Raw genomic sequence first — 27,794 nt, 5'->3', positions numbered from 1 at the left:
GTGGGATCTTCCCGGACCGGGGCACGAACCCGTGTCCCCTGCATCAGCAGGCGGACTCCCAACCACTGCGCCACCAGGGAAGCCCTTTTTTTAAATTTTTAATAGGTGATAGCGAACGTTTTAGAAGAGTTAACTTTGGCTGCGCCGTGTGGCTTGCAGGATTTTAGTTCCCCAACCAGGGATTGAACCCGGGCCTTCAGCAGTAAAAAGGCGGAGTCCTCACCATTAGGCCACCAGGGAATTCCCTATCATAGAATACTGAATATAGTTCCCTGTGCTACACAGTAGGCCCTTGTTGTTTACCCTTATTTTTTTTTTAGTCGCGCTGTGCGCCTCGCGGGATCTTAGTCCTGACGGGTATATAATAGTTTGCATCTGCTAATCCCAAACTCCCCATCCATCCTTCCCCTACCCACTATCAGCTGATCTTTAACAGGCTCTAATGCTTCTTGCCTGAATCTATTAGTACTGTGATGATTGCAAATGGTTATTTTCTGAATCTATCTTCCGTCCACGATCATTTGTTGGCATTGTATCGTAAGGAAGTTTCCCTTTTATGGGAAAAGTTTTCTCATTCGTGGGTTTTTATGTTTGTGTTTAGTATCAGCATGGACACTCACGAATTCTTTTTTTTTTTTTTTTTTTTGGGGACGTGGGCCCCCTCTGTGGCACGTGGGATCTTCCCGGACCGGGGCACGAACCCGCGTCCCCTGCATCGGCAGGCAGACTCTCAACCACTGCGCCACCAGGGAAGCCCAGGAATTCTTATTTTATTCAATGTGTAGTCCTTACTGTCCTTATTCATTCTGATGTACAGTTGTCCCCAATTTGGCCAGTCACCCCCCCACCCCATTAATTTGACTCCTGTGTTCTTTTGACACGTTCTCATCATTTTGCGAGCATTTTAAATTATTTATTTATTTATTTTATTTTTGGCTGTGCTGTGTCTTCGTTGCTGCGCGCGGGCTTTCTCCAGTTGCGGCAAGCAGGGGCTACCCTTCGTTGTAGTGCGAGGGCTTCTCACTGCGGTGGCTTCTCGTAGCGGAGCACAGGCTCTAGGCATGCGGGCTTCAGTAGTTGTGGCGCACAGGCTCAGTAGCTGTGGCTCGCGGGGGGTGCTTAGTTGCTCCACGGCATGTGGGATCTTCCCAGACCAGGAATCGAACCCGTGTCCCCTGCATTGGCAGGCAGATCCTTAACCACTTGTGGGCATTTTCTGGCATGACAAGATGTTCCAGATTCACCCTGTCTTTCCTGGCCCTAGCCCTGGAATCAGCCATTTCTCCCAGAAGAGCTGGGTCCTGATTTTAAAGAGGAATAGTGTTTAGAAACTACTATCTGGGCTTTCAAGAATTTTAAGGAAAATGCTCTGAGCTGGTGGCCGTGCTTTGGTGCATTCTGGACACCAGGGGGCAGCACTTCTCAGAAAAATGTAAAAGACCCAGAATCCGGTCTGGGTTGGGTTCCTGGGGGCTGGACTGGCCATGCTCCCTGATGGAGGTGTCTCTAGTCCTCCTTCTGGACAAGGGGAACACACATGCTCACCACCACCCCGTGTGCGTCCAGACTTTCCCCCATCCTCACCCATGGTAATTCCAAGGCAGAGAGGGAGAGGGGCCGACGGATGTGAGGCTTCAGGGAGGCTCATCCCCAGCCCACCACAACCAACCCACGGCTGTGGGTAACAAGTTGTTAGGGGTCCCTTCCCCTCTCTCTGGCTGTCTGTCCCTCAGGGGCCTCAGGCCACAGCTGGCTCCCTCCCTCTGGGCCTGCTGGGCAGGAAACCCAGGTGGGAGGGTTTCTGCTGCCGTAGGCCACTCAGGCGAGCTTGGAGCCTGACCTCTCACCTGCTTCTCTCAGCTGGCTTCCTCCCCCCTCCCCCCACCCGTGTTGATCAGGTCAGAAGTTGTGCGGGCAGTCTCTCCCCTGCATTTATTTATTTTTCCACAAGTAGAGTATTAAAAAAAAACACCAAGGAAGTATAGTTAAGCGACTTAGATGTATGGTTCAGTCACATTAGAAGCAAGCATTTGCTGGAGAGTACACACTTCTGCCCCTGGCAATTCAGTGCTGTGAATTTTTTTGTATTCTTTCTCCCCTCCTGAAGGAGTCTCACCCAGGCCTGGCACAGAGTAGGCCATGAGTACAGGCTGACCCTGTCTGTCAGTCCTTCTCTACCTCCTCTGCCAGGACTGGTGCAGTAGCCCCCTGACCCTTGTCTCCAGTCCTACCCCTCCCCAGCCAGAGCTCGCCAGATAGCGCATCTGCTTCAGTACCCTTCTGTGGCCTTCCCCGCCCCGCCCCCCAGAGCAAAGTCCAGCATCTCAGCCCAGCACCTTCACGATCCTGCCCCACCCACCTCCCCAGCTCCCTAAGCTGCCACTCTTGCCCCCTGGGGACCTGAGGCTCCAGCATCTCTGAGTTCCTGGGGTTTTCCCCCAAGCCCACCCAGTGCCCCATCTACACCTTTGTTCACACAGCTGCCTCTGCCTGAACCGCCCTTCCCTCCTACCTCCCATAAAGTTAAGCAGCGGCTCCCAACATACCCTGGTCTCCTAATGATGCCTCCGATTCTCTCCTCTGAAAGGGCTCCCATCTCTGATAAAATTCTCCTCATCCTTCAATCAAGGCCTTTCTCCAGGTCCCCCCACCCCGCCCCAGCAATCCAGGATATCTCTTAGCTCCCTCTCTAGGCAATGAGGGCAAGGCCTTGCAAAGGGTGGACCCCCAGGGGTGGGAGTAGGGAAGGGGTGAGAAGTTATGACTGACCAGGCTGCCAAACCTTAATGTGAATACACATCACCTGGGGAGATAGCAAACAATCAGATCCTGACTCAGTCATCCTGGGCTGTGGCTGAGAGTCTGCATTTCCTTTTTTTGAGGGGGGCGGCGTGCCACGTGACTTGCAGCATCTTCATTCCCCAGCTAGGGATCGAACCTGGTCCCCCCTGCAGTGGCAGCGTGGGGTCCTAACCACTGGACAGCCAGGGAAGTCCCAGAGTCTGCATTTCTAACAAACTCCCAGGTGAGGCCGATGCTGCAGGACCGGGAGCCACTTTGAGCAGCAGAGGCCTAAGCCCACTGGATTGGCTGGGGAAGGGAGGCAACTGGGAGCCCAGGTGTGAGTAACCATCATCCGGGGTATAAGATGGCGGGGTGGTGCCTGCCCCGGAGTTGCCAGTGGGAGCGGCTTCGTAGGCACCATGGGGCCGAGCTATAGACTCTTTGTCTGCCTTCTGCTCTGGGGGAGTCTGGAGCTGTGCAACCCCCGGTCCGTCTGGCATGATGAATCCCAACATCTCATGCCATCGAAGCCACCCGCCGTGATGGTGGAGTGTCAGGAGGACCAGCTGGTGGTTACTGTCAGCAAAGACCTTTTTGGCACCGGGAAGCTCATCAGGCCTGCAGACCTTACCCTGGGCCCTGACAGCTGTGAGCCGCTGTTCTCTGTGGACACAGATACCGTGGTCAGGTTTGAGGTTGGGCTGCACGCATGCGGCAACAGTGTGCGGGTGAGGCTTGGGCCCCCTCGGCAGCCCCGGCCTCGGTGGGATGACCTGGGAGGGGGCCGGTGATGGGGAGTGTGGATGCAGAGCTGGTGTCAGGCTGGGCTGGGGTGAATTCCTTTCATTTGTGGGGTCGGGTGGCTGGAGTAGTTGAGGCCTGAAGCTGGGCCTCAGTGGCATGGGGATGCGGGGGAGTTCCTGCCTCTAGTTGCCTAAGCTGGGGAGGTGGGCTGCAGTCCAGAGGTGGCAGTGCCCTTTGGGCCAGACTGGGCACCTCCGCTCCGATTCCTGAGGATTTATGAACCCCTGGAGGGCATCCAGGAGAGATGTAGCTGATGCAGGGGAGGAGGGTGTGATAGGATCCCCTGTGGGTAGCCCAGCACTTGTGAGGGGCCCTAGAAATTTGTATGGAAGAGATGAGCTTTGACACCTCAGAAAGCTCGGAAGTCATCTCAGAAAAAAAACACACCAGAATTTTGGCATCCCTCATTCATGTTTAATGGCTTTGAAGCCTTGAACTAAAAGTGATGTTGAGGGAGGGGGCAAAGGGCATCGTGTTCGTCTGTGTCGAAGAGGCTCAAAGTGGGTCGCATAGGAGCAGTCTCAAGTAGGGGGCACGTACAGGAAGAGAGCTGAGTGATATTCGGGCCAGACGCCTCCCAAGGAGAGTGGGGAGGGGCAGAGCCTCAGACTAGAGGAGGGGCCTTTCAGCAAGGCAGGGCCTGACCGGGCCCAGCTGGTGCACGATTCCCTGGACCGACTTCTGCTCCGGCTCAGAGAGCCTGTCCTCCCCTCTGTCATGCCCCCCTGCCCACCTGGCCTTGAAGCACCATCAGCCCCCGGAGTCCTCCTCTGGGGCTCTGGTCTCAGTGTGGTGCCCAGGGCTGTCCTCGAAGCCTCCTGGGCCTTGTTTCCCTGGGGAGAGCATAGGGAGGCCGCAGGAGTTAAGGAATAATCCTAATTTAGTAACTCCCAGCCTTGGGGCATTAGAATCACCTGGGGAGTGGTTAAAACTCCTGATTCCCACAGCCCACCTTAAAGCGGAATGGAGGTGGGGACAGACATCAGTAGCTTTAAGATCCCCAGCTGACTCCACCGTGGAGCACGGCCTGATGACGCCTGTCCCCAGGACAATGTTGCCCGGTCTCGCCAGACGAGAATCCTGCAGGGACGGGGCGGCTTCCTGGGAACGCTACCTGTGCCGGTTCTTGGGGCCCACACTCGGTTTAGGGATGCTCTGCTGTCCTGAAATTCTTTCCTTTTGAACAAGGAGCCCCACGCTTTCACTTTGCACTGGGTCCCCCGTATATGCAGCCACTCCACCTGGGGCCCTCGCTGATAGACAGTGAGGTGTGAGCGGGCGGAGGGCAGGGCCAGGCAGCCGTTCACTGGGGGGCCGGGGTTTGGGGGGCAGGTGCTGCAAACTGCCCCAGCGGCACCTGCTTGTGCTCTTCCGGCCTCAGGCAACCGCTAAAAACCAGCTTCCCCTTCTGTGAAATGGGCTTGAGAATAAGTCAGAAGAGGGAGGGCGAGTTAGGTAGTAACTGCTGTGGCAGTGAGTTAAAATTCCTGGAAGTTTCTCGCCTCTTCCTGGAGGCTTTCTTGGCCTCCTGCCTCCCCTGGAAGTGGGTGGGGTGAGGGCAGCGGTCTGAGAAGGGAGCATACACCCGATGTCTCTGGTCATTGGGTGCTGCTTGGTGATGACACGGAGCTGATCCAGACTCCCTGCGGTGGTGTCACCACTTCGGGGTGAAAAGAGGTGCGAAGGGGGTGCCTGTCCAGGCTCTCCCACGTTGTCAGTGGCAGAGCAGGCTTTGACCCCAGGGCCTGTGTTCTCTCCACCACCAGAGGATGGCCCTCCTGCCCCTGGCCGGGCACATCAGGGCAGGTGATGCTGGGAGAGTTAACCCCTCCCCTTTCCCTCAGGTGACCGAGGACGCCCTGGTGTACAGCACCTTCCTGTTCCATGACCCCCGCCCTGTGGGAAACCTGTCCATCCTGAGGACTAACCGCGCGGAGGTCCCCATCGAGTGCCGCTACCCCAGGTCCGTGTGGGATGGGCCTGTTGCTGCCCCTGGCACAGAGGTCCTTCGGCAGGCACGTCAGCCTCCTGGCAGCATCTAGCTGTGAGGAGGGGGAGGTGCTTGGGCTGCGGTCACTGCCCTCAGTTCTGGTGGGAAGGGAGGGCCTGCTGCCTCTGATCTGAGCCTCTGAAATTGGTCCGGGCCGCAGCTGCCTCTTGGTGGAAGCTGCGAGGCTGCCCGGCCACTGGCGCCCTCAGAGCTCAGAAGTGGTCTTTCAATAGCGCAGGGGTGGGTGCCAGGCTCTGACTCTGGCCATCACAACCTGCTCTCTCCCTCTGGCTTTCCCGCAGCGGCTGAGCAAGGGTGGGGAGGCCCCAGCATGAAGCATGTGCCTGTGAACTGGGGCATCGAGGTGGGAGGACAGGGCGAATGGTTTATAACTACAACACCTGGCCCTGTGCTGGGCGGAGTGTGAAGGCCTTGAACCCTGCCCTCCTATCTGGGAGTGGGGAGGGGAGATGGTGTTGATACCACGAGGAAACAAGGGATGAGGCATGTGTGGAAGGGCTTCCCAGAACAAGATCCTGGAGAGGGGGGCCTCGGACAGAGGGCAGACACATCTGGGCAGAACCGTACACACCCCAGAGGAGGGCAGCGTGTCACTAGTAGGGGCTGCAGCCCAGGGACCTGGAGCCCCGGGCCAGGTGTGGACGGCTGCTGTTCTCTTCCCAGGCAGGGCAACGTGAGCAGCTGGGCCATCCTGCCCACCTGGGTGCCCTTCAGGACCACGATGTTCTCGGAGGAGAAGTTGGTTTTCTCTCTGCGCCTGATGGAGGGTGAGCAAGGAGAGTTGGGAGGGGACAGCCAGCAGGGGGCGCTCTGGCAGACCCTCACCCTGGCCGTGCCTTGCAGAGAACTGGAGCACCGAGAAGACGACGCCCACCTTCCAGCTGGGAGACAGAGCCCACCTCCAGGCCCAAGTCCACACCGGCAGCCACGTGCCCCTGCGAGTGTTCGTGGACCACTGTGTGGCCACGCTGACGCCGGACTGGAACACCTCCCCTTATCACACCATCGTGGACTTCCACGGGTAAGGCTGGGCTACCTCTCTAGGCAACGCTTGTGCAACACGACCTGTGTCACCCTCCTCAATCTTTAACTGTGTTTCACTTGTTCTCTTTCAAGTTGTCTCGTGGACGGTCTCACCGATGCCTCATCTGCTTTCAAAGCACCCAGACCCAGACCAGAGACCCTCCAGTTCACAGTGGATGTGTTCCACTTTGCTAATGACTCCAGAAACACGGTAATGGCTTAAAAGCCTGGAATAAGGCTGAACTCATAGGGTCAGGCTGACCAGGCTTACTAGCCGGTGTGGTCACTCACTAGCTGTCCCCTTAAGCGGTGATTTAATAGTTCTGCCCTATCCTAGTAACTTATCAAGTAGAAAAAGCCATGGGCTCTAGTGAGATCTTTGGGAAGGCACAGGCCCTAAGAGGCCGGTAGAAAATCCATGAAGGATGGAGAAATTCAGGGATCCTGGAAAGAGAACGAACTAGGAGAATAGGAGCGCAGGAGACCTAGCTGACAGCTCACATCGGATGAGCACCAACCATGCAGCGTCTGATGACCAAGTCACTGACTTTGTCCTCACCAAGGTCAGCAGGGCCAGAACCCAGATGGGTTGAGTAAAAGGACTTAATAAGAGCAGGTGTCAGCCTTCCTGGAGGCTTTCCAGAAGGGCAAGGGAAGCAGGGGTGAACTTTTCACGCTAGGTAGCCTCTCGAACTTGATCATAGGCTAGACCTGTGACTTTTTGAAACCTGAGTGTGTCAGCATCACCTGGAGGGCTTGTTGAAAGAGACCACTGGGCCCCCCACCCAGGGTTTGGTTCAGAAGTTTTGGAGTGGAGCCTGAAATCTGCATTCCTAATAAGTTACCAGGTCCTGGTGATGCTGCTGCTCTGGGGTCCACCCTTTGAGAACCACTAAGCTAGGAAGCTCAACTTGACACTAAGGGTGGCAGAGGGGGGAGGGAGCTAAAACGTGGATCACTCGTGATGGCTGGGCAGGAAGCACAGGTAGGACTGGCCTCTAGCCAGAAAGTGCTGGTAGAATCTTACAAACGAAAATCAAGAAGTTTTTAAACAAGTTTCCTGAGATAGGATTGGGAGGATGTGAAATTTGGAATAGCTGGTCAGGAAGGATTAGTGACTAAAGCAGGGATTTTCAGCTCTGGCTCTGTACTAACCACCTAAGGGTCATCAAAATACTTATACCTCCCATATATTTTCATTTAACTGAGGTGGGGCCTGGCATCAACTTTTCCAGTTTCTTAAAATCTTCAAAAGTGAAGCCAAAAGAATTTCACAGCAAACAGCTATGTACCTACCATCTAGGTTCTACCACTAGTATCTCACCATACCTAGCCACTAGTCTCTTTATTTAGAAATGCATCAGAAGATATTTAAGCCCCCTGGCGCGTCTAATAAGCAGCTAGGTTTACAAACCGCCAAACCAGAGGCTTACGTGGCTGGCTGGCATTGAGGGACGAGCGGTGTGAATTTTTAGACTTCGCTGATGCTACCTCACCACACCCAGAAGTCCTGTTCGGAGAACAGAAGTTATCTGCTACAGATGGTAGACAGATAGAAGGGAGGGCACAACTGAAGCTACTGGGAGACGTCCTGGAGCTTTCTGATGGCGGGCCCTGGGTTGAATGGGGCTGGGGATAAAAGAAAATAGACTCGGGAAGGGTGCCAGTGCCCAGATCGGTGACCCTGGGGGGCCTAGGGTAGAAGATGCTGGTTGGGGTAGGGAATCGACCTCGCAGGTGGTCCAGGGGTGAGGAAGGAGGGGGATGAGGCTTCACACAGGTGGTGGCCATCAGCATGGGTGACTCTTGAGCCGGCATCTGCCTCTCCAGGGATGGGGTGGGGGTGACTAAGATCAGAGGACGATCCTGATCAACGGAAGGCAGCCTTGAGCTCTCGGAGGGCTCTCCCTCAAAGGTGGGCAGGTGGCTTGGCGGATGGCGCAGCTGCGGCACAAGAGAGAAAGCTAACGAGGAACCACCCTGGGATCTGAGGCCCCAGTTAGCATCAGCGATATGTTCTGGGAAGAAGCTGAGGCTCAAAGCGGTTCCCTTCCTGGAGTGGGAACACTAAGGGACCCGGAAGCCCTTCTTTGGTGAGGGGGCTGGGGTGTGTGTGCAGATGGAAGGCAGAGGCAGCCAGAAGTGCAACCGGGCTGGTTCAAGTTTCCGAAACGGTTACCCTGCGGGCACGCTTGGCCACTAGGTGGCGGCCGAGGCTTGTGGTTCTGCAGTAGGCTTTAGGAAAGGCTGTGGCACCTCGGTTTCTTTGCAGGATTTGGGGTGTGTGTGCATGTGTGTGTTGAGACCCTGAAGTATGAAGGGGGACCTCTGACTGTGGGGACCTCTTCCAAAAGGATGCAGGCTGACCTGAGCTCTGGTTTTGTCAAAATCCCCCCCACTCCAGCTGGCCGGGTGGGATTTTGGCCCTTGTGGACTTGATTTCCTGTCCCTGAGGTTCTGACTTAATGGGCCCCGGGGCTTAGGCATGCTAAGTGATTGGAAAAGTAGGGGAAAGACCAGAGGAATAAAGATGATGGTGCCGATTTAGAATCCAATTTGTGACTTGCTCTGACGTTTGAGGAGGTTTAACCTCTGAGCCTGCACTATCCCATCTCTAAAGTAGGCTTCCCCTCCCCGTCAAGGGTTAAGGGTTAGAGAAGAACTGGCTTACTAGTCACTGCACTGCCTAGAACTCCACCTCGTAACAGCTGCTCTTATTTCCAGATCTATATCACCTGCCACCTGAAGGTCACTCCGGTTGACCAAGTCCCGGACCAAATAAGCAAGGCCTGTTCCTTCAGCAAGTCCTCCAATAGGTAAGACCAGATTGGACATAACGGGGGTAGCAAAGTGGCCACGCTCCTGTTGATTCCCCCAAGGTGCCTACTGTCGGCAAACCTCTTCCTGCAGACTGCACAGCCGTCTGACCCTTGTGTCTTTCCCTCTCAGATGGTCCCCGGTAGAAGGCCCTGTTGATATCTGTCGATGCTGTAACAAGGGGAGCTGTGGCGTATCAGGCAGTTCCAGGAGGCTGCGCCACCTGGAGGGACAGTCTGTTCCCCGCAGTCGCAGGCATGGTAGGTCTCCATAGGGCCTCAGGTCTATTGCCCTCCCCTCGGTCTAGGGCACTGGATGTCACTCTAGGGTGACACTTGTTCCCCATTTAAGGCTGCTTACCCCTAGGGGGATGCCATTTCGGGGCTAAGTGAGAGAGGCCCCAAGCCTTCATTCACCCTGCTGTCGGCCGGGGCCATTCTGTAGTCATCCTGGAGTCATGACACATAATCAGGGGTGTGGAAGAATAATGCAGCTGTTAGAACTAAACCTACTGGTCTAGAACCCACTGAGCAACCCCAAACCCCTAACCTGACTCCTGTGTACGGACTAAGGTGACCCTTGGATGTCTTGTCTTTCAGTGACAGAAGAAGCAGATGTCACAGTGGGGCCACTGATCTTCCTGGGGAAGACTAGAGACCACAGTGTGGAAGGGTCCACCTCCTCTCCCCCCTCGGTGATGCTGGGCTTAGGCCTGGCCACTGTGGTGTCCCTGACTCTGGCCACCATCCTCCTGGGTTTCACGGGGAAGCGTCGGGCTGCTTCCCACCCCGTGTGCCCTGTGTCTGCTTCCCAATAAAAGAAGAAAGTGACCTCTGGGGTGTGGCACAGTAACTAGATGGGGGTGAATTGGGAGGGGCTGTGTAAGGGCGGAGGGTGGACTGTAACAGGGTCGTGGGTGCAAGCAGCGAGATTGAAGTGCCATTGTGTCTTTAGCAAGTCTGTGTATCAGAGCGGGTGGGGCTTGTCTTCCCAGGGCAAGTATAATCCCACATCTCCAAGGAGGCCAAGATGAGAGGTGTTGGGGGCTAAAGTAGGGTGGGACCTGCCAGCCCCGCTTCTAGGGGGCCAGAGGGTCCTGGCTCTGAGCCCTATGGATCTGATGCCAGGGCTGGGGGCAGGGAGGAAAGGACTTGTAGTCGCCTTCCCTAATGGCAGCAGGCACGAAGCCACATGTCCATGTGCTAGAAGCCTGATGGTCTAGGGCAGTGGTCACCTGGCACCTGAAGTTGCTGTAGGGGAGCCCTTCTGGGGGATGAGTGTCATGGCCAAGTCACCAGCTGCGGATGCTTCAGGGCTTCCTGTGACCGAGGGGAGCTGCCTCTTGGCCTCCCCCACTTTCATCACTCCCCCCCCTCAGAAGCTGCCGTGCTCCCCCAGGCCCTGGCCACAGCCTCTGGGAGTGCTTAGCAAGGGAATGGTGCCCCGGTGGTGCCCAGGAAGCTTGTGGCCCCTCTCCGGGGGAGGTGGCCGTGCTCCCGCTGTTGAGGGCTGTGACGTCCCCACCATCGGCTGGCCCTTAGCTCCCCAACCTCACCACCGGCTGCGACTCATTCTCACTGGGTGAAGATCTCCTTCATCGTGGAATCCCAGCTTTGCTAGTCACCTGCTGTGAGCCTGGGCATCCTTGGGGGCAAAACGGGGCTGGTACCTGCTGGGCAGGGCTGTTAGGCATAAACTGATTGGAGTCAAATGGCACTTAAATATGTTCAGAGCAAGATCTGTGCGATTCTGGGCCTCAGAAGTACAGGAAGGCCTAGGTCCTTCCCCTCCAAGCATGGTTTTGTGAACACCTTTGGGCATCACCTGGGGATCTGTGGGAAAGGCAGAGTTTGGGGCCCCATCCCAGACCTAAGAATCTGCATCTCAACAAAATCCCCAACTGATTCAGGTGTGTGAAGGACTCTGGGCCAGCGGAGTTCCATCAAGAAGGAATCCTGTCCCCCGCCCCCATCAGGTGTGCTGTACGGGAGTAAAAGACTCAGGGGTAGAAAGCGTGGGCTTCCTGGAGGTGGTGATCCTGGAGCAAATCCTCGAACAACGAGCAGGTCCTAGCTGGGCAAAATGGGGGAGGTGGGTGTGGAGGGAGGAGAGGATGGTGAGAACCTGTGGCTGTAGAAATAGAGGACCTGGATGTCCAGTAAGGGGGAGAGCGGAGAGGCTGGCCACATAGGGCTGATAACATGAAAAAGAGCCACTGAAGGGCTGAGTGCCATGGATGGGCCGTCTCTGTCAGGGAGATCGACCGAGCAGCCGAGTAAAACCTGGAGGCTGACAAAAAGCCAGCCTGGCTCCCTGCCACGGCCGGGCTGGCAGGTCACTTCATCTGTAAGATGGGACTGTCTGAAGACTGAGTTACTGAGCACTTGGTGGGATCCTGGGTCATGCAGCACGACCCCTGGGCCAGATGGCCTGTCTCACATCCCACCCAGCTCCACCCCTGCCCGAGCCCGTTCCCTCCTCCTAAGAATCATCCTGTTTCAGATGGGGGAGTTCTCGACGTCAGGATTATGGTGAGGATTCATGTGACACTTGGAATGCAGTGTGTGTTCAGAGCTGGTCTCCAAGCAAAGGCTACTCCCAGGACCCCCTGGGAGACGGTCCTCGCTACAACCACCCACCTGTTACTTGCCCTCATCGTCCTGGCTGTTGCAACATCTTGGGAACTCTTTTCTCATTCAACTTCTGCTGTCCTCCGAGGAAGTGGCTGCGTCTGGTGTGGGAAGGAAGTGTGCCGAGGACATAACCTCAAGTGTCAGCCCCAGCTAGTTCCGGGAGGTGGGTGCCCTCAGCTCGGGCGGAGAGGCCACCTCCAGCGGTAATGTCAGAGGACCCTGCCTTCCCGCCTCAAGGTGGAGCTTCCGTGGGAAAGGGAGGAAGATGGCAGGCCCATTGCTCAGGCCGCCTCTTTCCCAGGCATTTGGGGAAAGTCCCTATTATATCCTGGGAAACTCTCGGTGAATCAACACTTTGAGTGTTTAAAACTGCACCCAGAGTCACATAGCACATCCTGTGGGCTCCAAGTGCACCTGTTCACTCTCTTGGGAGACCCCACACTCCACCCTCCTGGACCAGGTTGCAGCTCCAGCCTATGGGTGTGCCCCCATGGTAAAAAGTTTAAAAAATAAGACAACTTAATCTTAAAATTTTGCCTTCCTAATAGCCAGGGGTAAAAAGGGAGATATGAGGTATGTTAAAGAACAACGAAAAAAAATCATCCCACAAACATAAAATTAAAACATGTCAGAGATCTTGTTTGAACTCATTCATTGAGGGAAACTGCAAGATGGAAAAAACTGGTTCAAAGGAGAATCCAAAAAACAGATTTACAAAGGTGATCAGGAATGCAGTCATGAATTTGCTGATAGAGGCAAAAATGGCTTTCACAGACAGAAATCAATTGCATCTCTATGGGTAAGAGTTATTTGCATTACTATTGATTTTGTAAAATACCTTAGTCAAAGACTAGGAAAGGCACAGATTCTTATAGAATCAGATATCTAGGTGTTCTCTAACACCCTTCCAGATTAACTTTTTGCCCATTTCAAAATTGTCTTACAATTTTTCCTGACAGGTGTGAGACTTATCAGGTATTTTTATCAATGGATTCTGAGCAGCTTCTAGGGGCTGATGGAAGTTTCCAGGAGGAGGTTGGATATCACCAGAAAGATAACACTGTGTCTCCCAAGGGACCACCTGCCCTTAGCCTTCAGGTTAGGACACCTTGCTTGTCCACACACCACAACTAATCCCTTCTCTTGAGCAACTCAAGATTCCAAATGAGTGTTAAAAATAAAGTTCAGGGCTTCCCTGGTGGCACAGTGGTTGAGAGTCCGCCTGCCGATGCAGGGGACGCGGGTTCGTGCCCTTGTCCGGGAAGATCCCACATGCCGCGGAGCGGCTGGGCCCGTGAGCCATGGCCACTGAGCCTGCGTGTCCGGAGCCTGTGCTCTGCAACGGGAGAGGCCACAGCAGTGAGAGGCCCACGTACCACACACACAAAAAATAAATAAAAATAAAGTTCAACTGAGTAAATTTAATCTTATTGGCTTCATTCCACAATTCATGAGTTCGGCAGCATTCCATCTAGCAAATAGAAAGGAGCTCCAAAGAGCTGTACAAAGTGAAAGGCTTTTATAGGCAGAAGGGGGTGGGAAAAGGAAGTTTCTAGCAAAGAGTGGATTGTTTCAGGCAAAGTCACCTTCCTATGGGGGACAGAAAGGGTCTATGGGGCGAATTACTTCAGTAGTGCTGGCCAGGTAATTCCAGATTGACTGGTTAAAGGTTACTTTCCTGGGAGAGGCTGAAACTGCAATTAGGTAATAAGTCTTGGTTTGCTGACATGCGGCTTAGCACAACTGACTCCATTTTGGACCTGATCTCCGGTGGCCTCGGCCTTGCAGCGGCTTGAAGCAGGGTTTCAGTTCCTGGCCAGTGATTGAGGTCGGGTCACGGCAGTGAGAGCACCAAATCTTAGCCACTAGACCAGTGATCAGTGACAAGGCCCTGGCCCGTCAGCTGTGTAGAAATGAATTTCCACACAGAGACGGAAAGTAGTGAAGCAAGTAAAGTGTTTATTAGGAGAAAGACGTGTACACGTGGATAGACACGCGGGTGGGCTCAGAGAGTGACACACTCGTGGCAGTTTGAATCACTCATATGGGGCATTTCTTCTGGGTTTCCTTTGACCAATCATGTTGCTTTACCTGGTTCTGAGTCCATATTTGGTATATCTCAGGGTCCTCCCTGTGTGCGTGTGCATCTCTTAGCCAAGATGGATTCCAGCGAAGAGGCCTATGGGTAGTCGACATCACTTACTATGAGTTGGTGCCCCCTCCCTTTTTGACCTCCAAGGAGCCTTTCTGTGCATGTGTAGTCAGGGAGGTCTCCTTTATTTCAAGAATAAGGAATATGTCGTCTATTATCTCTTATCTGGGCAGGGCCCAGCCTCCTCCATCATCCTGCTTTTATGGAGTTTCTGTCCACAGGGGAGAAACTGTTCAGCTTGGGGCCCATCTATCTCCCGCCTCAGGCTTGTTGTCTTTTTTTTTTTAACAGCAGGGTGCTAGAGCATTAATTTACAATAAGAACAATAACTGTGGGGTGGAGGCTAGAGGTCAAGTGGGATTGCTTAGATTTAAAACAAACTTCTCCAATGAATTAACTGTGAGTTCACATCAGTTATTTCAGACTGGCAGCAAGGGAACTAGCAAGAAGGACAAACCAGTTCATCAAATTGGGCTCCCAGGGACTGGGAATGACATAAGATGGTGCTTTCAGGTGAGACTGCTTCCCTCCTCAGGGCTGCAAAACCACTGCGATTTTGTTGGCTGTGTAAGTCGCACCTGGGTCCTGAGCAAGGCCATCACCCAGAGATGCCAGGTGCTGTCAATTAATCAGAAATAATGAGCAAGGCAGCTGTGACTTCTAATCAGACGAGCCCTCCGGAGTGTCAGATGGAGGCCCATTAGCTGAGGCGCGAAGTGGCAAGATTCTGCCTTTCCAAGCAAAACATCACAAAGCGATCGAGCCCCTCAGCCCTCCGGAGTGTCAGATGGAGGCCCATTAGCTGAGGCGCGAAGTGGCAAGATTCTGCCTTTCCAAGCAAAACATCACAAAGCGATCGAGCCCCTCAGTGGTGTCGCTGGGCTCTAATGTCTCGCCTTTTCCCAGGCTGAAGTCGATCTTTTCTTGCTCCAGCGTGAGCCAGGGGCTGGTTCCAAGATTGGAACCTTTGGAAGCAGTAAACCCTGACACCTGGAGTGGAGTTGAAGAACTTTGTTTTGTAATCTAAGTTCCTTTGGCCACCGTCACTCCGCCTTCTATGGCCACTTCTTTCCTGGGCCCCATCATTCATTCTCAGTTGCTTGGGAGCCCTCAAGGCCCGTGGGTGGCACAAATGCTAGCCTGTGAGACCTTAAAAAAAGAAAAGTCTTCCTGGGACTTTCTTGGTGGCACAGTGGCTAGGACTCTGTGCTCCCAATACAGGGGGCCCGGGTTCAATCCCTGGTCAGGGAACTAGATCCCACATGCATGCCGCAACTAAAAGTTCACATGCCACAACTAAGGAACCTGCCTGCTGCAACTAAGACCCAGTGCAACCAAATAACTAAATATATTTTTAAAAAGGCTTCCCTGGTGGTGCAGTGGTTGAGAGTCCACCTGCCGATGCAGGGGACATGGGTTCGTGTCCCGGTCTGGGAAGATCCCACATGCCACGGAGCGGCTGGGCCCACGAGCCATGGCCGCTGAGTCTGTGCGTCCGGAGCCTGTGCTCCGCGGAGGGAGAGGCCACAGCAGTGAGAGGCCCACGTACAGCAAAAAAAAAAAAAAAAAAAAAGTCTTCCCTTCTGGGCAGCTGATTTAGTACAGAGCCTCCGCCTGGAATGTTTCAGCTCCCACAAGGCATACCTAACCTACTCTACTGTGTGCATGTGTTGGGGGGCATTCTCATATTTTTGTGATAGAAAAAAGCAGCATGAATGCATACTAAATAAAATAAAAATCCTCAGCTCATCCCTTACCTTCTTGGAGCATCTTAGGTTTCCTCTCAGAAAATATCTATGCCTCCAAGCCTGTGTGTGCATTTAAAACACACAAATGTACCCCAGAGTTCACTGTAGCACTATTTACAATAGCCAGAACATGGATGCAACCTAAATGTCCATTGATTGAGGAATGGATAAAGAAGATGTGGTACATATACACAACGGAATATTACTGAGCCATAAAAAAGAATGAAATAATGCCATTTGCAGCAACATGGATGGACCTAGAGATTGTCATACTGAGTGAAGTAAGTCAGACAAAGACAAATATTATACGATATCTCTTACATGTGGAATCTAAAAAAATGGTACAAATGGACTTATTTACAAAACACAGAGTCACAGATGTAGAAAACAAACTTATGGTTACCAAGGGGGAAGTGGGGGGAGGGATAAACTGGGAGACTGGGATTGGGAGAGTGGGATATATACATTACCATATATAAAATAGATAACTAATAAGGACCTACTGTATAGCACAGGGAACTCTACTCAATACTCGGTAATGATCTACATGGGAAAAGAATCTAAAAAAAGTGGATATATGTATATATATATAACTGATTCACTTTGCTGTACACCTGAAACTAACACAACATTGTAAATCAACTGTAGTCCAATAAAAATTAAAATACACACACACACACACACACACACACACAAAAGTGCCCATTCTACTCTAACCCTCTGCTCTGAAAGTTCCTTTTTTACTTAACAATAGATCTTGGCTACCAGTTCCATCAGCACTTGTGAGTCTTCCTCATTCTTTCTGCCTAGCGTTCCAGGGTTATTTAACCAGCCCCATTCTGCTATGTGTATTGGCTTAAAGTTCAGTTTGCAAGTGGCCAAACCAGTTTCCCTCATTTCCAGCTTCCTGAGGGACATCCTGCTGCAGCCTCAGAGCACAGCACACTCACTCTCCTGCCAAAAACTTCAAAGTCCCTGTCCCCCGTTCTCCCTCTCGCTGTTGTCCTATTTCGCTTCTTTTCACGACCGGAACTCTTTACTTTTCCCCAAATAAAAATAGTCTTTCTTTTCAGGTTACAAAAATGGAAACTATTCATTGGGACACAGTGAAATGCTACAGGAAAAGTACAAAGAAAGTGACTATCACCTGTTCCTCCCGCCCTTTGGTTGTCACCGTGTTGGCTAGCGTCTTCCCAAGCGCACACGGCCACGGGCATCCTTACGTAAGTGGCATCATTCCACAGGAGTGGATTTATCCTCTGCTACCCCCTTCAATCTCCTCCTCCCATGTGTGGAACACAAAGATTGCTCTTGGAACAGCTGCCTATGCTTCCAGACTGCATTCCTAACCTCCATGGCCTCAGCTCCTGCCTCTCAATGGAAGCCACTGTGTGGTCACCAATGGCCTTCCTGTCCCTAAGTCAGAAGTTTGGGACCTTTCTGGACATCAGCCGGTTGACTGAAAAATGAGAGAGCCCAAGACTGGGAGGCAGGAGCCCTGGGTTCTGGGATGGATTCCCCACCAGGGGGTCCAGCTGGTTGGGCCTCTAAGAGTGTCTGTCACCACTGAGCTCCCGCTTCGTGGAACCCTCCCCTTGGTTCTCTGCCATCATGTTCACCTGGTGTCCCCCAGTCCAGCCTGTTCCCCAGACACTTCTGCTTCTCATCTGTCCTTCAAAAGTCAGCATTCCTCAGCCCTGGACTGACATTTGCGCCTCTTCTGCGGTCTTCCCAGGTGATCTCAATTTCATCGCCTGTGACTCCAAAATCCCCACCTCTAGCCCAGATCTCTCCAGGGCCTCATACCTGGCTGTTCGACCCCTCCCCCACCTCACACTCTGCGTGAGGTTGACTGACTGACCTCCCCACTTTTCTAGCATGCTCTACCTAATGGGAGGACACTCCCATGCACCCAGTCTTCCAGACTGTGTCCTACTTCCTGTCCCTGTGGAACTTCGCCTCAGCCTTCCCCCTGGCCTCCCACACTGGTTCTCAACCTTGAGCCCCTGAGACTTCCCCAGAGCTCCAACAGTCTGCGTTTAGAGGTCCTCCCCTCTCTAGAGCCTAAGTTTCACAACCTTCCCAGCCAGCCTCTCACCATTGTTCTATCCATTTGAGTGTCTACGTGTATGTGCAGTGGGGTTTTGGACAAACACTCCAGTGCTTCACTGAGGAAAAAGGAAACACTTAAAATATCTTTTGGGTGTTGAAAGGCTTTTCTAATGCTTCAGACCATTTCATCTGCATCCCCACCTTTCCTGCAGTGAGGCCAGCCATATGGGGGTGCTCAAGTCTGGAGTCAGACACTACCTTGATATAAAGACCAGCTCTCAGGGCTTCCCTGGTAGTTCAGTGGTTAAGAATCCGCCTGCCCACGCAGGGAACACGGGTTCAAGCCCTGGTCCGGGAAGATCCCACATGATGCAGAGCAACTAAGCCCGTGTGCAACAACTACTGAGCCTGCGCTCTAGAGTCCATGAGCCACAACTACTGAGCCCTCGTGCCACAACTACTGAAGCCTGCGCACCTAGAGCCCGTGCTCTGCAACAAGAGAAGCCACCGCAACGAGAAGCCTGCACACCGCAGTGAAGAGTAGCCCCCGCTCGCCGCAACTAGAGAAAGCCCGCGCGCAGCAATGAAGACCCAACGCAGCCAAAAATAAATAAATAAATAAATTTATTAAAAAAAAAAAAAAAGACCAGCTCTCAGCTGTCAACTATGTGACCTTGGACACATTGCTTAAGCTCTGTGTCCTCACTTAAGCCTCAGTGTCCTCATCTTTTTATTTTATTTATTTATTTATTTTGGCTGTGCTGCATGGCATGTGGGATCTTAGTTCCCGGACCAGGGATCGAACCTGGGCCCCCTGCAGTGAAAGCTCAGAGTCTTAACCACTGGACTTCCAGGGAAGTCCTCAGTGTCCTCATCTTTAAAATGGGAGTAATGAGGGAAGCACCTACTAGGTGAGTTAGACATGTTGTTAATGATTATGGCTGAGAAAACTGAGGCTCTGAGAGGGGAAGGGAAGTGGTCCCATCCCAATCTGTAGCCACGGCAGGCATCTAGTATAAACCACAGGCAAAACGCCACCCTTCGTTTCTCAATGGAGAGCTGGCTCTGGGCATAATTAGAAGAACCTGACTTTGATGCCTCCCCAGTCTCAAAGCCTATGTCCTCTAAGTCACCTCTGGGTGGTATGGGGAGCTGACCCAGGTCTGGTACCCAGCCTAGGGTACAAGAAACTGGGCCTGCTGCAGTTGTTTCTTCTCTTCCTTCACTAGCTTTTGGTGGGTTACTCCCCCTCTCTCCTCCGCTATAAAATGGAGTGTTTGAACTGAATGTTGGGGGAGGGCTCTTTCCCCATCTCCAGCAATCTGAATCTTCCTCAAATCCCTGATAAAGTATGAGTGACATTAGATTATATAAGGATATTCAACTAGAGTTCAAGATTCAGAGGACTCTGAATCCCCTGGAATTGTATGCAAAATATGTGTGTATACACACGTGTGGACACATCTGAGCATTTTTCTGGGAATAGCTTTCTTTAGCTTTCTACAGGAGGTCTATGATCCCAAAAGATTAGTCACCAGTCTGGTTTAGGCCTCATCACCTTCGACCTGAACAACAACCTCCAGACTGGTCTCCCCACTCCTTTCTCTATCCTCCACCCACCACAGGGGTATCCTTCTAAAATGCAATGCCTACTCTCATTCCCCTGCTTAATCTTCGATTGACTCCAGTGGCCTAAATTTCTTGCATGACATATAGAGTCCATCGTAATCTTACCCAGACATTTCCCCATATCCTGCCACACCCTAATCCATTTTCTCTGTCCTCACCCCATCCATGTACCCTCTGCCTTGGCCACACAGAACATTTCCCTGCTTCCTGAATGCGTCAGGCACTTTCACATCTCTCATCCTTTGCAAGGGATTCCCTGTATTCCATCTGGCAAACCCCTATACAGGCTTCAAAATCCAATTCAGATGTCACCTCCTTTGCGATGTCTTCCTGACCTCCCCCCCACATTAGGCACCCCCTTCTATGCTCTCACTCCTTTATCACATTTATCCTACTAGATTGTAGGTGTGTGTTTTTTTAATTTAATTTTTTATTATCTATCTATTTATCTATCTATCATCTATCTATCTAACTATGGCTGCGTTGGGTCTTCGTTGCTGCACGCAGGCTTTCTCTAGTTGCGGTGAGCGGGGGCTACTCTTCATTGTGGTGTGCGGGCTTCTCATTGCGGTGGCTTCCTTTGCTGTGGAGCATGGGCTCTGGGCGTGCGGGCTTCAGTAGTTGTGGCACGCAGGCTCAGTAGCTGTGGCTCCCGGCCTCTGGAGCACAGGCTTAGTAGTTGTAGCAACGGCTTAGTTGCTCCGTGGCATGTGGGATCTTCCTGCACCAGGACTCGTACCCATGTCCCCTACATTGGCAGGCGGATTCTTAACCACTGCGCCATCAGGGGAGTCCTGTAGTTGTATGTTTAAGTATCTGTCTCCCCAGCTAGACACGAAGCTCTCTTGGGATACATACCCTCTAAACAGGTGAACGTCGAGTTCAGCCCCGCCCCCCCGCTGTTCCACTGGAACTACGTTTCCCAGAAGGCCCAGCGTCCTGGGCATGCGCAATGGGACGCAAGGAAGCGACGCTGTTTCACTCTGGCTGCCTCTTCGTTAGGCTGGGAGGCAGAGCCTGAGCCGTGCCCAGGCCCAGCGGGGGCTGCAGCCTGAGCCCGGCGGTGTCGTCCGCCTGCCCCCCCGCCCTCCTCAGCCTCGGTGAGAGGGGCGGACAGGCCACCTGCTCGTCGCCAGGGCTGGGGTCCCGGGGACGCGGGGGAGACCGAGCCGATCTGGGACCGGAAGGGGGCGGGCGTGGGCGTGAGGGAAGGTTGGGCCAGGCCGAAGAAGAGCCCCGGGGTGACGGGGGAGGGGGAGGGGATTGTGGGGACCGGCCTTCGGGTAGATGTCCCGGAGGAGGGAGTTGGGGGAATTGGGAGACGCTGGGAGCTTAGCACCGGACCTGGTGGGAGGGTGAACGCCGGGGTGGAAGCCGAAGGGCTAGCAGGGGGAGGGGCGCAGACACAGAGTTTGGTCCGTCTGTGGGAGTGTACCCTTTCTCACAGGACTTGGAGGAGGCGGTGGTGATAATGCCACCGGCTGCCCTAGTTAGCGTTTGGGTTCTGCTGGGGTCTGCCTCCCGGTGGACGGCTCACTGGAGCCAGGGACTGTACTTTAGGGGAGTTTGCCTCCTTAGTCTAACTCCTTACTCGCCTCATGTAGGGTCTGACTTCCAGGAAGTGCCTATTTCCTGGGACCCTGGGTCACTTTCTTGGGGAGGGCATAAGGTATATGCAGTGTAAAGGATTTAGGAGGCTTTTTTTTTCTCCCTGAAACTACCCTTTCTCAGCCAGCTGCTGTCCCCCACACTGGTTCCTCTTCCCTAAGTGCCAATAGCAGTGGAAGTAGTTTGTGCAGAGACGCTTGGACCCTTAAGAAACTCAAAATATTTCTGCATGCTATCCTAGCTCCTGTAGAGTCGTAGAAGGTGGTCTTTCGGGTAACCAAAATCAGGCTTTACTTAAACCATCAGTATGACTATAACTAGGCTTCTTGTTCATTTGCCATGTGACCTTGGCCACATTTTTTCCCTCTCTGGTGTGTTGCTTCCCTGGATACCTACACTGCAGATTGGCTTTCGAAGTCCTTTCAGGCCTTTCTGTGGAAGGGCTTAGTGTGTGTTTGTTTGTTTTGTGGGGTGGTTGTTGTTTTTAGCCATCCCCTTGGTTATTGAGTGGGCAGAGGGAGACTACTGTACCTTCTGCTCTGCCCAGGCTGTTGGAAAATGAATCTGGTGGTTTCCAGTCCCCAGCCACAGCACACAGACTGGACATCTGTGTATTCGTTTTCACTAACTCCTGTTTCTCAATTTAAAACCTGATCATCTTCTTCCTTGTTGGCAAAGGTGCCTTGGAATTCGTGTTGCTGAGTCAGGAAGCCTTTCAGATTTGCCCGGTTTTTGTTGTTTGAATTTTATATCAAGATGGGAACTCAAACAAGTCATTCCTCCTAAGGATCTGGTATCTCCATCAAGAAGGCACAGTTTGTGCCAGCTCTCCAGAGAGAAAAGGTGAGAGCCATGGGGACTTGACATTGCTGCCTTCCCAATCTGGTTTTCAGTAGAGAAAGTGGGCACTGGGGAGGGTGGAACTTGAGGTCCCCAGGATGAAAGTGAGCCCTGGGAGTTGATTGTTGATTGCCAACTGTCTCAGATAAATTCAGGTGGCTTCCTGCCAGCAGCTTCTCCTGTTTAACCAGTCTTAGAAGATGCTTTCCGCCTTCAGACGCGCTTTATGGGATGAAGGACACGAGTCACGGTTTCTGCATTTGAACTGGAAATTTTAGTTTCTTTTGTTACTTGAACCTTTACTGGGTGCCTCCTTTTTGTCAAGCCCCATGCCCAGTGCTGGGGGTACAGTGACCAGGCGCAAAAGTTCTGTCTTCCAGGAGCTCATTGTTTGGTGGAAAAGATAAACAAACCGTAGACAGTGACAATGTGGTGTCAGTGTGACACATGTTGAGGAGTGGATAATCATAGGGCGGAGCCCAGCCCACCCTTGCCCAGGAGGGAAGGTCCAGAAGCCTCCAGAAGCTGACAGCTAAGGTTGTGAAGAAGGAGTAGGTCCCAGGAAGTAGGGGGCGGAGCCTGGCAGAGGAGTCAGTATACGCAAAGTCCTGAAGAAACCTGGCACGTCTGGGTCACTATAAGCAGGCTGAAGCGACAGCGTGTGGATGCGGGGCCGAGAAGCCTGGAAAGGTAGGCAGGGGGCTGAGCGGGGGCTTTTATGGGTCATGCCAAGGCTCAGGGGAACAGAAGGATTTTAGTACAATTCCAGGAAGGGCATTTTTCTTTTTTCTTTTTTTTTTTTTTTTTGCCGTGCCACGTGGCTTGTGGGATCTCAGTTCCCCGAACAGGGATCGAACCTGAGCCCCCTGCGTTGGAAGCTCAGAGTCTTAACCACTGGACCACCAGGGAAGTCCTAGGATGGGCATTTTATGAGCCATGGCTAGAAATGAGCCAGATGAGCTCCCTGGCTAGAAAGCATGGAATGGATTCGATTGTTCTCTTCGTGACTGTTTCCGTACACCACTGCCAGCTTCTGGTAGGGGGAGGTAGGCAGGGGAGTTTGCCCTCTGGCTGCTCTGGGTCTTGTGAAAGAGAGGGAACTGTAGAGGACAGACCGAATGCCGTGGAAGTTGGTAAGAGGGGATTTTTCTTTCAATTGGGCACATCCCAGCATTCTGGAGGTGTTTAAATGGGGCCTTGAAAGTGTGGGTCAGCTGAGGATGGGTGGCCAAGTGGGTGGGATTCCGGGTAAAGTTGAGGCACGGAGTTGGGGAAACTGGCGGTATATGGGGTGGCAGCTCATCACTTACGCTTTTTAGGAGGGATCGGGGAGGGGAAGGTGTAGATGGAAGAGGGTACTGAAGAGAGATGCTCTGGCAGCTACTGTTGATAGGAAGGGACCAGACCGTGATGGGCATTCAGCATCAGCCAGAACGTGAACATTATTTCTAGAGCTCTAGGGGAGGTGCGGAAGAGAGAGGGTCAGAACTGGATCGGGAAGCTCAACCTCGCACCTGCCTCTGGGGTGGACGAGGAGAGACAGGAGTCGGAGAAGCCAGTGGGCAGAGAGTGCTTGTCAAGGTGAGAGGCAGAAAGGTCCCAACCAGATGCTAGCAGCGGGGTCTGAGGAGGCGAGGAGAGGGCAAGCCGGGGCAGCCGCTGGGCTGGGGGAGAAGGCGGAGGAGGGCCAGTGCAGAGCCAGGGAATCCAGGAGGAGAGGGGCGTCTGCAAGGAAGGTGGGTTTGGCTTCAGACCTGTTGAAGGTACCGAAGAGGCCGGCAGGAATGGGGCCACGGGCGAGGGAGGAGCATCCCTCATTCATTGCACACACACTTAGGAAGTTGTGTGCCCGGGCTTGTGCTTGGCACTTGGAGTACAGAGAATTAAACAGTCCCTTCTGTGTGTTTGTTTTAATTTTCACCTCAGGTAAACAGAGAACTAGATTAATAAACAGTGATCACTGTTCACGCCCAGCTTGCTTTCACTTGTTTCTGAAATTATTTATTTATTTTTTTCTAATTTTTTTTAGCGGTACACGGGCCTCTCACTGTTGTGGCCTCTCCCGTTGTGGAGCACAGGCTCCGGACACGCAGGCTCAGCGGCCATGGCTCACGGGCCCAGCCGCTCTGCGGCATGTAGGATCTTCCCGGACCGGGGCATGAACCCGTGTCCCCTGCATTGGCAGGTGGACTCCCAACCACTGTGCCACCAGGGAAGCCCCTCCGAAATTATTTTTAATGTGTTGTAAGTTCCTGCATTTCAGCCATCCACAACAAAAGCCAGGATCTTGAAACAAAATACACATCCAATCATTTGATCTTTCCTCCCATTCCCATCCTGAGATAACCATTATCCCCTCACTTTCATTTTTATGTAGTTTTACGTTACCTGTGTATTCCTAAGGCACTTAAAAAAATATCGCTACAGTTTGTCCATAGTATTGCATGTCATCTGATTCATTTGTCTTGAATATTGAATAATATTCCATGGTGTGGGCAAATCACAGTTTATGCATCTCATCTTCCGTTGATGGGTACCTGCTCGTTTCCAGTTTTGCCGTCACGCGTGGACTGCTCTGAACATTTCCGTACACGTTTCCTGTTGCACATATGCAAGAGGTTTTCTTGGGTATGAGCTGAGGGGTGGTATTTTGCTGGGTCATAGGGTGAATAAATGTCCAACTTTCGTAGTTGTTACTAGACTTTTTCTGAAGTGATTGTACGAGTTTGCACTCCACCAGCAGCAGAATGTAGGCCTTCCACTTGCTCCACACTCTTGCCAACACTTGGTATAGGCTGACTTTTTTTTATCTCTGCCAGTGGAATGGGTATAAAATGGGATCTTTGGGATCTTGATTTCTGTGTCCCTGAGCCCTGATGTCGAACATCTCTTCATAAGTTTATTGGCATGTGTGTTTCCTGTAAATTATATGTTCACTTTTTTGCAATTTTTCTGTGGGGTTCCTGGCACTTTAAAAAGAAAATTGACGTGTAAGAGTTCTTTATATATCCTTGATTTTAATCCTTCGTGCTTATCGTGAATATCTTTTTCCAGCTTTTAACTTTCTGCTTTCTTTGAGGCATGTTTTGTTGAACAACCATTCTTAATTTTAACACAGTGAAATGTATCTCTTCATGTATAGTCAGCGTTCTGTGCCTTGTTTGAAAAATCTTTTCCTGACCATAATCCTTGCCTTTTAGGAGTCTGTGCCCTAGTGGAGGGGACAAGTAGATAATTGCACTCAGATGTCACATGGACATTGGTGGTTAGAAGAGGCCACTTCTCTGTGCAGGGCAGGAGTGGATGTAGGAAAGATTTCACTGGGCAGAGAGTCTCAGGCTGGGAATTAAGAATTGAGTAAGTGGACAGGTGGGATGGGTACTCTTGGTGGGGGGTGAGGGGCATGAAACAGCCTGGCCGGTTCTGGGCTCTCACTGGAGTTGACGATGGCTGGAGCAGAGGGCTTAAGGGACTCAGGCAGGACATCTGAAGAAAGATCTGGATGCTCTGCGTCCATGGAATTATTGAAGCCATGGGAGCAGATGAGAAGGTCACAGGGGAGGGTGGAGAGAAGAGAGGTAGGCCAGGGCCCAGTTGCCTGATGCAAGGAAAGGTGTGGCTCTGGGAAGCAGGTTGGGCTTCTCTGGGGGTGGCCCTCTCCACATGCTGCCTGCCGTGCTGTTGGATGCTGTATTTCACCCTCAGGTGTTGGGCAAAGACTGACATGTCTACAGAGGGCAGGCATGTCATAGGGGAGGCTGGCCAGAGGTGTAAGCACTCTCCCACTTTTCAATAGAGAAACGGGTTCAAAGAAGTATTTCTCAGCTATAGTTCAGTGGGACCACAGTGAGGTCAGCAAACGTGGCTCATGGGCCAAAGCCAGCCCACAGACTCTCTTTTTTTTTTTTTTTTTTTTTTTGTGGTACACGAGGCCTCTCACTGCTGTGGCCTCTCCTGTTACAGAGCACAGGCTCCGGACGCACAGGCCCAGCGGCCATGGCTCACGGGCCCAGCCGCTCCGCAGCATGTGGGATCTTCCCGGACCGGGGCACGAACCTGCATCCCCAGGCAGACTCTCAACCACTGCGCCACCAGGGAAGCCCCACAGCCTTTTTTTGTTAGTAAAGTTTTACTGGGACACAACCACGCCAGTTAGTTTATGTGTGGCCTTTGGCTGTTTTCACACTACAGTGGTGGAGTTGTGTAGTTGCAACAGACACCCAGTGTCCTACAAAGCCTAAAATATGTACCTTCCAGCCCTTTATGGGAAAAGTTTGCCGGCTCTGCCCTGGAGAGTTGTGGTAGCTGTGGTAACCTTGAGAGTAGTACCAGCCACCACAGTGGTGCAGCTCGTCGTTGCTGGCTGCATAATGAATCTGGGTCAGGCCTGCAAATGTTGCCAGGTTTTCTGGTTTTCAAGAGAAGCTGGAAGTCTGGATTTTTTTTTTTTTTTTAATGGTGGATATTCCAGTTTTTAAACATTGGCTCAATCTGTAAAAACTAAAAACTGTGTAGTAGGTCAAGCAGACACATCTGGCAGGCTGATTTGTCCACATCAGTTTATCCCTCTGCAAACTGATTTGGGTTTGCTTATACCGTGGCTTCTCAGGCAAGTTGTTTATCTTTTGCCTCACTTTTCTCATCTGTAAAATGGAGATGATACCCTTTGCTCAGGAACGTGAGGACTAAATGAGAACACTTATACTTAGCACGGTGCCTGGTACCTAGTAAGCTCTTGGTTGGTGGCCACTGGTGTGATCATGGCCACTGTGCCTGCCACTGCTTCCGCTGCTCCCCCATTCTGGCCCCAGGATAGGCTCTGATGACCTGTGGGTGGTCGGGTTGCTCCTGGCAAAGAAGGAGCAGCAGGCTCTTGGTGCCGGTGGAGGAGGTTGCCCACTGGGGAACTGTTGGTCACTGGGGCCTGCCCCCTGGCCACTGTGTGGCTTTCTGAGCCCCATTTGGAACATTCTGCTCTGACCTGCCCCTGGAGGGCCCTAGTCAGGCACCAGCCAGAAGAGGAGTTATTTCCCTTCTGGCAGCCCCACGTGCAAGGGACAAATCATGTGTAGTTCCTTCCATCTCTCAGAAGCCTAGTCAGGCCTGGGTGGCACCAGCGTAAGCCATCTCTTTTCTAGACAAAAGCCCTACCTTGCAGCGCTCCCCTGTTGTAATAGTTTGGGCACCTGGATGGTGTGTTTTTTGCACTTCCTTGGAACTCAGGGGTGGGACATGGTGTCTCTTGGCAAGGAGGTGCCGTGGTACTTTGACAGGCCTGTTAGTGAAACTCCACTGGGACGGGAGCAGCCGTCTGAAGTAATGATGGTAAGTAACAGTGGTGGGGTTTGTTTCATATTTACCATCTTTTGAAAGTGGTGGGCATTGTAGCGGTTTGTTTCTGAAAAGTAATAGTTTCCCACTTTAGAAAATGTGAAAAGTTCAGATATATAAGGAAGTTGAACCAAAGGTCTCTAATAGTTTCTGCACTCCAAGGCAGTCCTTAGCATTTTGGTTCCGTTTATACTGCGTTTTCTCTCTGCTTCTCTTTTACCGAGTTAAAATAGTGCTGTGGGGAGTATCTTTATGTTGAAGTTTTTCTCTCATCTCCTTTGATAGATTTTTTAATGATCGTGTCAAAGCAAGTGAACATTTTTAAACCTCTTGATACGTGTTACCAAACTGTGTTCTGGAAA

At 52.3% G+C, this 27,794-nt stretch overlaps 2 protein-coding genes across 7 annotated transcripts in view; both read left to right on the top strand.

Annotated features, from left to right (window-relative positions):
• Positions 1-3,186: 3,186 nt before the first annotated feature.
• On the top strand, positions 3,187-10,269 carry ZP3 (zona pellucida glycoprotein 3). Its single transcript, XM_024745481.1, has 8 exons — positions 3,187-3,512; positions 5,433-5,551; positions 6,263-6,366; positions 6,443-6,620; positions 6,716-6,833; positions 9,347-9,438; positions 9,572-9,699; positions 10,039-10,269. Exons 1-8 carry the CDS (start codon positions 3,204-3,206, stop codon positions 10,254-10,256), a joined length of 1,266 nt encoding a protein of 421 aa, XP_024601249.1. The 5' UTR covers positions 3,187-3,203; the 3' UTR covers positions 10,257-10,269.
• Positions 10,270-20,619: 10,350 nt separating this feature from the next.
• The window catches only part of DTX2 (deltex E3 ubiquitin ligase 2), a 33,710-nt gene continuing 26,535 nt past the window's right edge, over positions 20,620-27,794 (top strand). For 2 of the 6 annotated variants that reach the window (XM_024745452.1, XM_024745449.1), the window contains exon 1: positions 20,620-20,753. Coding sequence is in view for 2 of the 6 variants with exons in the window: in XM_024745447.1 (XP_024601215.1) it covers positions 22,767-22,791 (25 nt within the window). In the remaining 4 variants the exon portion in view is untranslated. Of the gene's footprint in view, positions 20,754-21,939; positions 22,105-22,225; positions 22,792-27,229; positions 27,427-27,794 lie in introns of those variants that run through there. The other 4 variants (XM_024745448.1, XM_024745447.1, XM_024745451.1 and 1 more) reach the window with 4 other exon arrangements.

Source organism: Neophocaena asiaeorientalis, unplaced genomic scaffold (genome assembly GCF_003031525.2).
Source record: "Neophocaena asiaeorientalis asiaeorientalis breed wild unplaced genomic scaffold, Neophocaena_asiaeorientalis_V1.1 scaffold461, whole genome shotgun sequence".
In the NCBI taxonomy this organism is placed as follows: domain Eukaryota; kingdom Metazoa; phylum Chordata; class Mammalia; order Artiodactyla; family Phocoenidae; genus Neophocaena; species Neophocaena asiaeorientalis.
This window is presented reverse-complemented; position numbering and strand designations above follow the sequence as displayed.